Source organism: Blennius ocellaris (genome assembly GCF_963422515.1).
Source record: "Blennius ocellaris genome assembly, chromosome: 13".
In the NCBI taxonomy this organism is placed as follows: Eukaryota; Metazoa; Chordata; class Actinopteri; order Blenniiformes; family Blenniidae; genus Blennius; species Blennius ocellaris.
The window spans coordinates 21,125,058-21,140,127 of NC_137662.1; the positions used below are offsets into that span (position 1 = coordinate 21,125,058).

General features: G+C 41.8%; 1 protein-coding gene across 4 annotated transcripts in view; it reads left to right on the forward strand.

Moving 5' to 3' along the window:
• The window catches only part of phactr2 (phosphatase and actin regulator 2), a 33,149-nt gene extending 19,111 nt beyond the window's left edge, over positions 1 to 14,038 (forward strand). For all 4 annotated transcript variants that reach the window (XM_080507287.1, XM_080507286.1, XM_080507289.1 and 1 more), the window contains 8 exons: positions 1,236 to 1,782; positions 1,949 to 2,130; positions 2,775 to 2,931; positions 3,268 to 3,323; positions 5,584 to 5,645; positions 5,936 to 6,073; positions 7,881 to 7,957; positions 10,009 to 14,038. In XM_080507287.1, coding sequence (XP_080363413.1) covers positions 1,236 to 1,782; positions 1,949 to 2,130; positions 2,775 to 2,931; positions 3,268 to 3,323; positions 5,584 to 5,645; positions 5,936 to 6,073; positions 7,881 to 7,957; positions 10,009 to 10,024 — 1,235 coding nt within the window. In that variant the 3' untranslated portion in view covers positions 10,025 to 14,038. The remainder of the gene's footprint in view (positions 1 to 1,235; positions 1,783 to 1,948; positions 2,131 to 2,774; positions 2,932 to 3,267; positions 3,324 to 5,583; positions 5,646 to 5,935; positions 6,074 to 7,880; positions 7,958 to 10,008) is intronic.
• Positions 14,039 to 15,070: the final 1,032 nt, after the last annotated feature.

Below are 15,070 nucleotides of genomic sequence, written 5' to 3' on the forward strand. Positions count from 1 at the left end.
CCCGCTGTTGCTGTTGCCCTTGCCTGCCTGCCCCCCCCCCATCCCCACACTGCATGGAAAACCCACTTCGGAGGGAGACGGGACTCATTACGAAGCTGCCTGTGGCTTTATGCACACCCTCGTGTATATTTGAAGTGTTCGGTTTGAGTTTCTGTTAAGTGGCTACGACACACTGTTTTCTGTGCTCCTCTCTTTCGATAGTGTCCTCTCCCCGTTAAAAAGCAGCTTAAAGTCAAGCCATTGAGTAACTGCAGTAGCTGGGTTTCATTTATAAGCCGTCGGTTTCTTGAGAAAGCAGAAATGAAGATTTATTTGTGTCACTTGAGATATTTTCCGATGGTGCAACAGTGTGCGTGTGCGTGGGGGGCAGATAGTAAAGACGACGTTGCATGACTTTACTAGAAAGAACTCTGACAAACTTGTATTTAATGGCATGATGCCCAGGCATGATCACCATCCTTCATTCACTGTGTGTTTATATGAGTGTGTGTCTGTGTATTTCCTTGTGTTCATGTGATCTCTATGCAGCCTCTTCTGGAAAAGCTGTTTTATTGCTATTACCTGCACCTGGTTATTCTAATCCCAGTAAAATGCTACCACTTCCAGCATGATCTCATGAAGCTGTTTGAAATGAATGCATATATACTGTATGCTTTATTCATTATTTGAATTTATAGTAGTTTCTGGTCTGATTTTGTGACACTGAAATCATTAACATGTGCTCCCAGGATTGACATGCTTGTCTTTTTAATGATATTTGACATAAACAATCAAACTATTAATTAATTAAAGTCCGACTGAAAAGAAACACGTAGTTTGCTCGGTGAATGACAAGTTTAGGGCTCCGATTTGAGTAAAAGTGAAACCAGAAGATTGAAATGTAGATATTATAGGCTTGAATATAAATTTGGATATGCATCAACTGCTTTTGCTTGGTGCTAATTTTAGTTCGGTGAGCGTTCCTCTAACCACAATTAAAGGCTCTTGACATAAATATGAACTCTCCTGCATTTCTATAAATCCAGATATTCTTTTTTAACATTTTAAAATTTCCTTCAAAACACCTGAGAATTATTTTTTACTGTAAAACAATCTCCCTAAATATATATATTTTTTGGACTTATGTAAGGCATGTAATGCGTATAAATGGATAAAACCTGCAGATGGGTAGTGCACCAAGAGGATTTTTTTTTTTTTCTAAATCACATTTTGTGCTTGTTCTCACTTTTTCTCAGCCAAATCTTCCCATCCAAAGAAGCCGGGATCCACAGCAAAAAGCACTACCACCTCCGCGCTCCGTTCCCGCACGTCGAAGGATGCTGGCGCTGCAGCGCCGACCGACAGGACAGATGTCAAGCCCAACCGGAAATCGGACACGTCCGCTGCGTCCACCTCGACTCAGAAAGCCTCCACAGAGGCCCAGCGTCAATCCGGGGACGTGAACTCGCCTCCTCCTCATCCTCCCGCCCCAGAGACCAAGCCCGTCTCGTCTAAAGCCGCGTGCAACGAGGCTGAGGGAAGTCAGGCTGCTTCCCAACCTGCCCGGCAGCATAAATCCGCCCCCGGCGCTTCGCCCGCGGGACATGAGACCCACAAAGACGGACTTCCTGAAGCCACAGCCGACTCGCCTCGCGTCAACGCCGCGACAGAGGACACGTCGTTCACGGAGGGGGAGACAAACGGCAGTTCACGTGACGAGAAGCGGGGGAGGCCGGAGGAAGAGGGAGGAGAAGGTGGAAGGAAGAAAGGGGAAGCGCAGTGTGGCACTGAGAACGGCTCGAGGTAAAACTCTCGCTCGGCAACACGTGGTCGTGCACCCGTCTCAGTCTTTCAGTGGCGATCAGTGAGCAATTAAATCGAATTAGTAAGTTTGAAAATAAAGGCGTTTCGGACAATTCCTCAGCCATGTCGTGTACGCAGATGTGTCTGTCGTTATTGTTTCATGCAGGTCAGCAGACAGCCAGGCAGAGAGGCCGCACGGTCTGACTGTCAACACGGAGCAGGCCGAGGTCACGGTAATTCCCGATCGGCCGAGAGACAGCCAGACCAGTGACTCCGACTCCGACGGGCCCATCCTGTACCGGGATGAGGAGGAAGAAGAGGAGGAGGAAGAAGATGAGTACCTCAACAGTACGCCAATATTGTTTTATAATCTCTTCTGATGCCGCGCAACAAAAAAGATCCTTGCAAACAAAACTGTCGTGAACCTTTAAACGCATTTGTGAAATTGTTGGAAAGAAACACAATTGGCTCAACTTGGCTTATTGGTTTTTGCCTCTTTCAGATCATTTGCATTTCTCAGCCTGTTTATTGCTTCTCAAATTGATGCTGTAAATCAGATTGCACGCCTCAATCGTCTAATGCCGCATTGATGACCAGGCACGAGTCCTTCACAGAACACACACTCACATACGACACACCGACAGGCAATTCTTTTAAAGGCAAAACTTGAAAGTTTGTTTTTTTTCTTTTTCTATTGATTGCAATGCAAAGCTAGAAACTAGTTTAAACGTTCAGTCAGCACTTCCAGCAAAATACTGCATTTGCTGACATTTTACAGGACGGTCATCATTACGTCTCTCATCAAAATGAAATGTTGTTAAATGACGATGCTCCTTTTGTAACTTTAGTCCAGCAGAAAGATGTTTTCTTTTCCTAACCCCATCGCGACTCACCTCTGTAGTAACATTTGCAATTATAACACAACTCGTCCATCACACACATGCTCGAGTTTTTGCTTCCCGCGCTACACCGCTGTCCCTTCTCCGTTCCAGGTTCTCTGGCCAGCAAGATCCGCCGACGAGACACCTTGAACATTAAGCTGCGGAACCGGCCGAGCAAGAGGGAGCTGGAGGAGAAAAACATTCTTCCACGGAGCTCAGAGACGGAGCGGCATGAGCTCCGCCAGCAGATCGGCTCCAAGCTTGTCAGGTACACTCTCATACAGGCACACAAAGCAGGCTTTCAAAGTGTAGGCAGGTGTTACTTTTTCTCCCAGATTTCCTCAGCTGCTGGGTAATATCAGAGGTTGTTAATATTTTTTTTTTTCTTTTTTATGCGTAGATGTGGGTGGTGTGCAGGATCTCGTGAAAATGAAAATGTGTGGTCATTTCTGTTCAATAGGAACTCGAGAGCATTTGGACAATGAGCAATAGAAGGTGGAAGGCAGAAAAGGAAAAATACAAAAAAAACAATGAAATGTTAATAATTAAGATGTTTGAATCATTTCCCTTCTCCAAATGTTTGAACTGGGCTTTGTGATTTCAGACGTCTGAGCCAAAGACCTACCACAGAGGAGCTGGAGCAGAGAAACATCCTCAAGCGTGAGTTTTAGGACTATTGTTGAACTCAATTAATTTTCCCTTATACTACTCCGCTTCCAGCAATGGTTTTACATTGAGAACAATTACGGACAGAAACCCAGGAATCCCATACTGGCAAACAAATGCAACAGTGGGAAGAAAGAAGTGTATTTTACAAGGAAGAAACCAGGTTTTGAAATGTAGCAGCTGGTTAGGACTCGGGAAGGTGATGCGAGAGAAAAGGAAAGAACAATAAACAAACAAGTTGACATGACAGCGAGCTGGTCCACACGCCGCAGACCCGATGTAGGTTTGAGAGGCCTAAAGGGAGTGAAATGCAACAGACGAAGACAATGAGAGAAGCGCAGTGTGTTAAAGACGGTGGTCAAGCAGTTGTAGCACAGACCTGGACATCATGAGGCCCTTTATCGCCGCTTGACCAAACCTCAGGGAAATCCTCAATCAAATTAAAATTGTTGTCATTTATTAGCTTCAATATTTCTAATATTTCGACTGTTGAGGAAAAATACTTTAGATGAAAGTTATGATGATTTCAAGGCAAATCCTGGGGAAGAAAGGGTGACGGTGGCTCCTAAAACAGCTTTTCATCAAGAGAGAATTGTTCTTGAGTCAACTTAAGTCAATGGTGGTGTGAATTGTTCAAGTCATTCCTTTGGGAATATTGAGTTGCCCCCCCTGCTGAAGCAGCTTCACTGAAAAAGGTCCTGGGTGACCTGAGCCAGCCTCATATACAAAAAGATATTAATAATAATAGGAATGATAATTTGCAAAAACAAGAATATTGGATTTATTTTTTTGTGTGTGTCTTATTGATCACGATTGGTTTGTTTCGAGTTATTGTTCATTGGAAGGGCGGGGTCTCCCACGTTGAAGCCTTTAACATTTCCTTCCTTTTAGAAAGTCTCTACTCTCAAATTTGCTCTGAAATGAGTTGTTTGTTTTTGAGGGTTTTTTTGTGCTGGTGCCACAGAACAAGAATCCAATCAGTCCTCTGAAAGGATTTACCATTTTTATATTCCACACTGACCTTTGTACACTCTCAAGAATTAGGCGCGATTATTGCAAACAATTATCTGTGCTCGTGGCTGAACGCAGCTGCTCAGCTGCTGCTTAACACTGAGTTATTGAGCAATAAGCGGACAATAACACTTAGCAGCCTGTAATCACCAGTTGGAATCCAGTGGAAACGGCGCAGGAGATTAAAATCAGATATAAAACGTAGAAATCACCCGTTGTGTAACGGATATACCCACAGTCGCTGCAGACCGGTTGAAAATGAAACCGAGACCGTATGACACGACTAGAAATGTCGTGTCCGTGGCTTTGTCACAGCTTTCTTTTAGTAACGACGGGAAAGGTGGTGTGAAAACAAGCGGTGGCTTTTCACTCGGATCTGTAGAAAAGTTGTTTGGTGACTCAAGCGTACAATCTGAAATCCATCTGGACTCGCCGAGGCTAAGAAGTGTCACGGTATGAAGTGTCATGACAGGAAAAAGAACCATACTATGCTCTGAACGGTGTCAAATATAGACCAAGAGGAGTCACCTTTCATTTAGTGACAATAGTAAATCTGTGTAATTTATATTAGTGTGTTCCCACAGCGGGTTTTTTTTTTTTTTACATCCACTTTCACTTTTGAAACTTAAAATGACACGTTTTATAATCATTTTATATAATATACTGAAATGTTTTGAACAGTGGTCAAACTGTGGTCACAATTATGTCACCATTTGTCCCTTAAAAATCTACGACTCAAATGGATTTCTGTATTATCTGCTTCCGACGTGCATAATCCCAACCCGTACAACAGCTCGGCTATAAGTTCTAAGGTAAAATCACCGTTTATCATCATAATCTTTTGCAGCTCAGTGGTTTACTGTGAAGAAAAACGAGCTAAAGATAAGGAACATTTTTACTTTTTGTTGTTTTATCGGTTGGTTTTTGTGTGGTGACTGTATTTGTGTCTCTGATGGGACCACGAGAGGTGCAGGAGATTACAAGCGTCACTCACAAAACGTGCATCCACATTTCTACACTGCACATCCATGCAGACGCCACGGGAATATTTACAATACAGATTTGACTCTGGTGATTTGCCCGTTTCCCCTTCTGCTCATGTTTATCCAAAGGCAATTACCCAGCCACACAGGCACAGTTGTGCTTTAATGCAGCACGTCGAGTTGTGGTTATTAACAGAAGCAGAAGCCGCTTCCAGACAGAGGAGGTGTGAAATGACTCTGTGTTGCTTCTTTGCATGCAGAGAAAAATGAAGCCGAGGAGCAAGAAGCCAAGCAGGAGATTAAAAGGAGGCTTTCCAGGAAGGTACTGTAAACACGAACCACACTCTCACGTCTAAGAGGGAGCAGAAAGGACACAGTGAGTTCTATATTTAGCTGCTAATATGTTTTGCTCCACCTTATGAGTCATGGTTGGCGGCAGAGGAGATGCTCTGTGTGGAGAGATAAGTCCACCTAGTGGATGCAAGTGGAACTGAGACTGGGAAGCTTCACACTGATATAATCTGAAACTTAAAAAGCCGGAAGTATTGTTCACATATGTTATTGAGGCCCATCAATACAACTTTGTCCTGCTGTCTCTGTGTGCGTTTTCAGCTGAGTGTGAGGCCCACAGTGGCAGAGCTGGTCGCCCGCAGGATCCTGCGCTTTAATGAATATGTGGAGGTGACGGACGCAAAGGATTACGACCGGCGGGCGGACAAACCGTGGACACGACTTACTCCTGCTGACAAGGTACTGCCGCCACTGCACTGCTGCATATTTTCAAATTGATTTCATTTTTATAAAGCAAAGGAGGTTTCACATATTGCCACCAGAGGGAGATGTACACTAACACACACACAGTTTGAGACTCAATTAAGTGACTTATTTGTGAGTGATCTACTAAAAATTGACATATAAGATGTTCAAATTGATCTATTATGAATTTATTGCGCAGTCAATTGTGGACAAATCTCTAATTATGTACCTTTTTTTTTATGCATCATCCTGTCTTCTATGGGAGTTTTCCTGGGAAAAAGAAATAGATGCTGCAGGAATTGGTCTTCAGCTACAAAATCACAAATGAAGTTAGGCACTGGTGTTTCCTCATGTACGTTCAGTTTTCCAGTTAATCCCAAATTAGGTGAAGTCGAGGCTTTTCGCAAGCTCTTGAAATACTTCCTCAATAATCCCAGGAAACTATTCGTGAATGGACTTTGACATGTCTGTGAAGGCAGGGGACAACCTGAAGTCAGCTCACTAATAAATATCGCGTTAATATAATGATCAACTATAAACACTGTTTTGTTAATGCAGATGAGTTATGGAACTCCGACATTTTCCAGTCTTTTATTTTAATGCATTTAATGCACGTTTTTAATATATTTATTTTTTTGGAATTAATTTCAAGCTGGACAGGTCATGTGTTGTGTAAACGTTTGTCCAGCCATCCTTTATTGCAATAATCACAATAACTGTATTAATCCCTGGGGAAATTGTTTAAAAAAAAAAAAACCTTTTAAAGTTGAGTAAGTGAATGAATATGATTCCACTTTTTTTGGTAAAAATAAAATATGAACAATGGATTTGTTATTTCTTTGACATGAGCCTCTGTGATTGTTGATAAGTCACTAACCTGGTTGCAAAGCAGTTATTTGTCAGGACTCTGCAAATGATGCTCGCACAGAGATTCTGTGAGTTTTTGCAGCAACAATGAGCCAATGAGCCAATCCACAAACATATCAACTAATCTGATGTGGGTTTATTGTGGCTTTAAAAATGTGTGGTTGCTACGAAGTGGTCAAAATGTGTCTCTCATCATATGCTGGTTTCTTAGTTCCCTTCACGCCTCCTATTTCTTTAGAAATCTCCTTCATCCTGTGTCAGATGTGCCCTCTGGTGGTGATGTTGAGAACAGCTTTGACAAGAACCAGACCACAGACTTCAATTTACCTCATTTGTCATAAATCCAAACGAAATTAATTTATACAGCACATTTAAAAACAAAAGCTGTAAAAGACACAGGCAAGGATTCAACATAACCATTTAAATGAATGGAAAGTAATAGCAGCTCTCATTCTGACTTAAAAACCAATGAATACCGGTTTAGATTTAAGGCAAGATTTACAAACAGGCAGTGTTACAGCCAGCTTTATACACAGAGGTTGTTTATCTTTTAAATCTTTGGTCATAAAACATAGCGAGATGGGCCACCCCCTGTGTTTGAGATTTCCACGTTTGTCGCGCAATCGCAGCAGGTCAGACAGATATTTTGAAAGGAGTGCAAAAAGCAAAAAGATGAATCTTAAAATTGAGGCGCTCAGGAATTGTGACGGCTCTTCCAGTCACAAGCTCCCCGCTCCCACTTGTAAGCCACTGATTGTTCATAAATGGTCAAATATGCTCAGTTTGTTCCCGATTGTCCCACTTGTTGTTCGCTTTTAATTGATTCCCCGAAGCACCGTCTGGTTCCCACGGAACATCGTGCAGCTGTTTTAAACTCGCAAGACTCAATACGATCATTCTGTGCATGTGTGCGTGTGTGTGTTTCTCCCCGCAGGCTGCTATCCGTAAGGAGCTGAACGAGTTTAAGAGCCGGGAGATGGAGGTTCATGAAGACAGTAAACAGTTCACCAGGTACTTAAGTGGTCGTCGGCCTCCACCATTTAACCCGGCTGCAGCCTCATCAGTGATTTATCCCCGCAGATCCTGCTCTTTATTAGCTTCACTATGATCAATATTTGCATTATTCCCGGGGCCCTGAAGCCATTCCCACCGTCCCCATTAAAGACGTGACATACAGCTGAAATCAACTCCAGTTCATTAGCGTCCGGTCGGGATTGCGCATGTTGTTTTGAGTTAGATCATTCAGAGAGAGAGAGAGAGAGAGAGAGAGAGAGAGAGACGCCAGTAACAACTTAATCTGCTCTGCTTCTCGTGCTTTTTACGTTTCTGCACTTATCATCACCTGTTTTCACAAACTTGCATGTAAAAAAAAAAAGCCGAATTGCGGCCCCCTTGTAATTTAACGTCTTGCAAGTGCACCAGCACGTTTAAGTTGTAAGGCACGTCAACAATGGTCTGTAAGATTTGTCAGCTGATGACAGTTGGAGAGTCCCCCCCCCCCCCCCCCCCCCCCCCCCGTGAGAGGTCAAAGACTTCAATTATCAGAGCCGCCAGATTCCTCTCAGCACCTGCGTTCAAAGCCAGTAGGAGGCCATTAAAAGTTAGCGGTGCACCTCTACCTTGTAATCTCCGCTGTCTGAGTGTCATTAAGACGTTGACACTTAAAGTGAGTAGTAAAAACCAATGGCAAAAATCCCAGGATCAGGAAACCTTTAATAGAAAAAGTGCAGGTTCGTTGGGCAGATCGTCGGAGCCGCACTCCGACCGTGCGCAGCACAAAGAAGGTGGAAATGGAAAAGACCTCGGCGGGAAACTTCACCTGAAATCCCATCACAGAAGTCAGAGCCCGCATGAGAACCATTTGCGAGCAACTACTGTAGACGGAGGAAGTTCAAATTGAATTTTCTTTCGTCCACAAGCGCCACAGTGAACTCCGGGAAGAAGAAAAGCTTTTCATAAAAAAACAACTGCTTGGTTATATTTCTTTCCAAGTCCAATTACATGATTTTCCTCCAACCAGCGCCCGTCATTTTAGACAGAAGTCTATTTTATTCTCGATGATAACAGATCTAGCAATTTTCTGTCGGTAAATCGGAGAGGAAGTCACTCAAACGTAAAGCTTGAGCACATTTTTACTCACAAAAAACTGAAGATTGCAACTCCACCTGAACATTAAATCCCTTAAAAGTGTTTTTGATTGTTGTACTCATGCTTTTTTTTTTTTAAAACATCCATCAGTGGGTTGTTTAAGCCATGATCAGGTCGTGATTAAGCCCCTGCCTCTGTAGTTTATTCCCTTTATTAGGCACCTGAATGCAACCAGCACATGCTTACGCTGAAGTGCGCTGTCATCCATCACCACGCCTCATTGCCTCTGTCGAACGGCTTCACTCGAATCCAAATCACTCCACAATATTGTAGCGTCACTTTTCATCTGGGTGCGATGAGACCTTATCCCATCTGACCCATTAGTTTCCCTTACATCCGTCTTCTATATTGCATTATTCAACATAAGGCTACAAGGACAGCTGATTATAATCGAAGGCATAATCTGTTCTGAACAGGTTGAATGTGTAGTGACTGACAATCACACACTTGGATTTACACAATTGAGCGTCACCAGTTAGTCTGTAATGCCTGAAAAAAAAAAAAAAGGAGAAATGCCCAAACTGGGTTAATGCTTGCTGTGAGGTGAGACCGCCTCAACACGTTTTGTAATATTAGACCCAAACAAACACAAACAAAGTCGAACCTTGCTGGGTAGTCAACAGGATATTTATTGAATCAAATAAACAAGTTCCCCAGTGACTCTAAAACATTTGAACCATCAGGACGATTTATGGAGGCTTTTCCAATCCAAATTGCAACTTTGAATACTAAAACAATTTCCACATTCAAATTAACAACCTTAATGTGCAAAAGAGTCCAGAGTTGGGAAGTAATTTCCTCTCCCCCCCCCCCCTTTTTTTTTTTTTTAAGATATAAAAGGAATATTGGTCTTCATTGACGGGTACGGTTCCTGTTCTGTATTTTCACACAGCCGGTGGGTTTGTGTTCCTCAGATTCCATCGACCCTGAGCGCTCTCACTGCCGCCATCAGCTCCACGGCGTCCAGCAGTCTCCTCCGACCCTCCAGACCCTCAGTCCGCCCGTCCTTCTCCACAGCATTTTGGTTTGGACGAGCAGGGAAAGCGCGTAAATGACATGAAACAACTTTGCATTCCTTCCACGTGAGCCAGTCGCTGGATTTGGGCTCCCTTGTTGCTTAGACAGCGCTGAGCCACGGCTGTTGGTGACGTCTGTGCTTTTTTTTTCTCCCCCCCCCCCTGCTACGGCATGTCAAAATGTTCACTGTGAAGAAGGTCTGCTCCCCCTGATGATGCGTATTTATATCTCTATGGACAGCTACAGTTGTGTCTTAAGGCCACGGCCGCCCAGGGCACCAGTGAAACATTTGCACATATCTATAGATAGTAAAGATAGAACAGTAGTGTGTATAGTGCTCAAAGTAGGACAGTTATTTATTATAGAGAGTTAGAAGCAGCTGGTATACAGTGTTCTTTTTTCCCCTTTTTTTTTGGCTTCAGACCTAATGAGAGGCTTCAGGGAGGAAAATGAGAGTGAATTTTCCACTATTGCAGAGAATGTGGCACAAGAGTACCATCCAGCTGTGTACTCGCCGAGGTGTGCCTTTGTCGCAGACTGACGGGTGGCCATATTAGGGCATCCTCCTCCAACAGGAAGTGGGGGAATTGGATGGGTTCGGGCTGATGTCAGTGCTGATGTCACACGCGGGGGAGAAAGAGGAGAGGCCATTTGTTCTGATGTGCCTCGTGGAAACCCATCAAAGAAACTGCCTTTCGATCTTTACACTCAAGTTTTATTGCCACTAGGGGGCATTCTATTATCAGAGCTACAAATGGGGAGGATGACTATGTGTATTTAGAGGAGATTTGGCCTGTGAGTGTTATATTCATGAAGCCGAGGGACCGATGGACCCCCTGAGGCTGTTATGCTAAAGTGCAATGAAAATCTCAGCTTTCTATCAGAATTGATCCCTCGGCACAACTTCTGATGATACATGACAATCATGTGCTTTCATACAGTCAGATCGCACTTTTTATTTTAATTTTTCTTTTAAATCTTGTTGTTTATTTCAGGCTTTCGGTATGAGCTCTTGTCGTAACGCTGCCAAATAAAAGTAGGGATTTGATTGTATGTTGATCGTCTCAACTGGGTGGACTTCATATGAAGATTTCATGAGGACGCAAACCGAGGCTGAAACGATTGAGAAGAAGTTTTTTTTGTTTTTTTTCCCCCCCTCCTTGCTGAAACATGCCTTTTCAATTTAGTCAAGTCCGTTTATTTATAGTGCAGACGTGAAAATAACAAAATGTTACCCAAAGTGCATGAACGTGTGAGTCTGAGATCTGGCTTTTTGAAGACTTCCCTCTGCGCACTTTGCTCTAACGTACACCTTGAATGGAGTTAGAATCCATTATTTATCTCCCTCACACTGGATTTTTTTTTTATTCACCCTCAAAAAGATGAATTATGGCCTTCAATTAATCCGTCATGTAGAAATGACCATTTGTTCATTACTGCACAATGTAAAGAGGATTTTTCTTTTCTTTGCGTGTGAATACCCGGCTGATGGCGCGGGCCTTCGTCATATTTCATACAAAGCCCACTCAACCTGGAGAGCTGATGTCGCTGGAGTGGATTGATTGACAGACCGGGGTTTTGCTGACCTCCAAAAGCGTGCGCTCTGCTTCGATAAAGCCCCGACCAACAGCGCTCGTCATTCTTTGGAAGAGGAACTGAAAAGGACAGATGTATTCTTCCTGCCTCCGAATGTGCGGGGGTTGTAAAGCGAAATGATGCACAGTGACGGAAGGAGAGAGAGAGAGAGAGAGAGAGAGAAAAACAAACAAACAAAAACCAACAGTATTCATTCATGTCAATGTCAACGTTGTTATATATTGATTATTTTGTACAGAATGTATATCGAGCATGTGCATAAATTTAAGTCAATTTTACTACCAATAAGATACAGTACAGCTTTGATGTGAATGTTTTATGCGCTTAATTGTAATTTGTCATTTCTTCAGCCGTCCACCAAACAACTGCTGAAATGAACAACGTTTCTGAGCTGGTGTATAAATCAAACCATGCTGTTTCCCAAAACGTACCACGTACAAGACATCAGACGGGCAGGGACGAATCCCAATGGCTTAAAAGCCATTTCTAATCATATCTGTAGTTTAGCCCAATGCTTGATCCCTTCAAAATCCCCTCAAAATGACACAAATCACTCTCCACATGATAGTATTAAACCAGGAGATGGTTATATTAATTCTGAAAATATTCCAGAATTTAGCCGTATTTATTTGGATAAAGGTTCCTAAGCTGTTAAGTAAATATGATCCCTTGTGAACTGCCCAAGAGTTATCTCATATGTAGTGAAACATTTAAAGGTACATCTCAAACAATCCCATAACGTATGGAAAGTTCATTGTGTTGTCGTACGAAACCATTTCAGACATTTCCGTTCAATTCTTTTTGCGGTTATATTTCCATAAGTCAAAAATAAATAGGGATATCATGACATATTCTGCAAATTTAAGATGCTGAATTTTTGTTTTTCATGACTCGAAGAGGATGAAATTACCAAAATCACTTTATGTGTAATAAATCCAAGCTATATCAGTGTATGAAAGTTGTATATAAATATTTGAAAAGCAAACCCTTGCAGCTTTGTGAGGTTTATGACCATACAGTCAGATAATAGAAAACAATGCACACAAACAATGACAGTTTGTGTGTGTTACATTATTTCTTAGAAAAACTTTATATTGATCCATTTAAATGGTGTCGCATCTGTAAGGCGCATACATTTGTTGGAGAGCCTGAGTATGTCGGAGCCAAACAGATTTTCTTTGCTGTTGACTCGTGTTTGCATGTTTCTCTCAATCGTCCGTCCTTTATGGAGACGACACACACTCGCGTTCAGCTGCTTTCCCCACAAATCCATGCTCCTTCTTTGTGGCACCATTTAAAAGGGAAATAAAGATGTATCAAACACACATTCAATTACTTTTGTGTGCATACTTTGGACATCAAAACACTTTGTTTTGATGTTTGTTTCCTTCAAGTTTTTAAAGAATCCCACACCAATCCTCAGTAGAGGAATAACTCTGATTTTAATTGCAGGCAGACATGTTTTCATTGATTTCAGACATGTTTTTGGCATTCACTAAAAAACTTATTGCTTAAGGAAGAAACTTACAAGATGAGTTAATAGACACTTATCAGCTCTTTCCAAGTCACGTATATGTGTGTGTGTGTATATATATACACACACACACACACTGCCTGTCAATGTTGAATAGGAAGGTTAAAATAAGACGTTGCCTTACATTTGTGTTGTTTTTTTGTTTTTTTTTACCTCCATTAGGAAAAAACAGCCTTGGTGATTTTCTGCGACACTTGTCTGAGCTGAACTATCGCCACATTTATCTTTTAGTCCTGGATGATTAATGATTGTGTTTACACCCTGCCACTGTTAATGATTGAAAAAAAAAAAAAAGTCCTGTAAAAGTGTTTATGGCTGCAGTCAGTTTCATCAAATCAGAATTGGAAATGTAAAATAAACAACATAAATCTTCACACAACCAAACAAGCTTTACCCCCTCCTCTATGCCACATCTTCTTTTTTACTCTTTTTTTTTTTCTTTTCTTTTTTGGGCTGTCACTATTAATTTGTCTCAGAAATGTTTACATTGTCTGCTGTTGTAATGGTGCTTGAAGGTTTCCTTTATCGCCGCCCAAACTTTTTTCTTTCAAAATGATGCTGCTGTGGTGTATCGAAGTCCAAGATTCCAACGTGTAATCGTTTCCCGATCGTGTCAAACTCACCGCGATTTGCCGCGGATCTACCAGAGATACACTTTGAATCTTGTGCCCAAACAGTGGCGATGCTTTCACGTGGCCTCCAGACAATTCATAAATGAAATGATTCATGTTATATAACCTGTTACGTACGTCCAGACCGTGTATAATGTTTTTGTACATAAAGATTCACTGAAAGTATTTTTTGTCATTCTGGTGTTTTACCTTTCTTTTTATTTTTCTTAACTTTACCCCCAGAAACAACATTGCATCCATTCATCATTCTTGCTTTTCCATTTAAATGCCTCTAATGTTAGCAGGCTCCACAACCCAGGCAGGATTTTAAGGTCATAACAGAGATTACATTTTCATAATTTGTTAGGAGACAAAAAGCTAATAGAGAAAAACACTTTGTGGGATTTTCATCACATTACCTCACTCCTTGTCGATGTCCTGAATCAATTAAAAAGTTGCCTTTCCTTATATTTCGTGAGGCTATGAGGACAATCTGTCTCTAAACTTACAAAAAGAGCAATTAGAGAAAATTTTGTCTTCTCTTTGATATTTAGGGAGAAAAAAAAAACCCAGAGAAAGCGTTTTACTGTGCTTTTCTTATCACCTTCCCCAGGCTTTAATTTTAGCAGTGTGGATGGTGACAGCATAATTACTCTGATGAAAAGCGCGCCGGGTCCCTCTCTGCCTTTTAGTGCCGACTTCCACTCTATCTGTGTGAAAAGGGCAAATGAACCTGTGGAAACAAGTATGACACTCCATTTTTATTACCTCTGATTTTTTTTTTTTTCGGTGCGTTTTTGTTTCCCCGCTGAGACGTGACTTCCTCAGTCATCCTCAAGTATCATGGGTTTGTGAACTAATGAAGCTGGTGAATGGTATTCCATGAAAACATTGGAAAAGATTAAAGCGCCTGTCATTATATGAGTTTCCTTGAGAGCTATTTGGGACAAACATTAGTCATATCCGGCTCCAGCTGTTCTTTTCATGGAGCACAATGATATCTGACGTTCATGTGATGGCATTTTCATGTATATTGAAGATTATATTCATGCACAAGTAATTCATGAAACCATACAATCTTACATCTCGGCTTTGTAAAACAACTTGTTTGATATTTGTGGTCGTGAACTCTTGTTTTAGTAACGTGCTCTCAGCTTTATCCACTAAAACACTGTGCAATATATTGACCTTTGAAATTACTGTGTAAAGCCATAGATT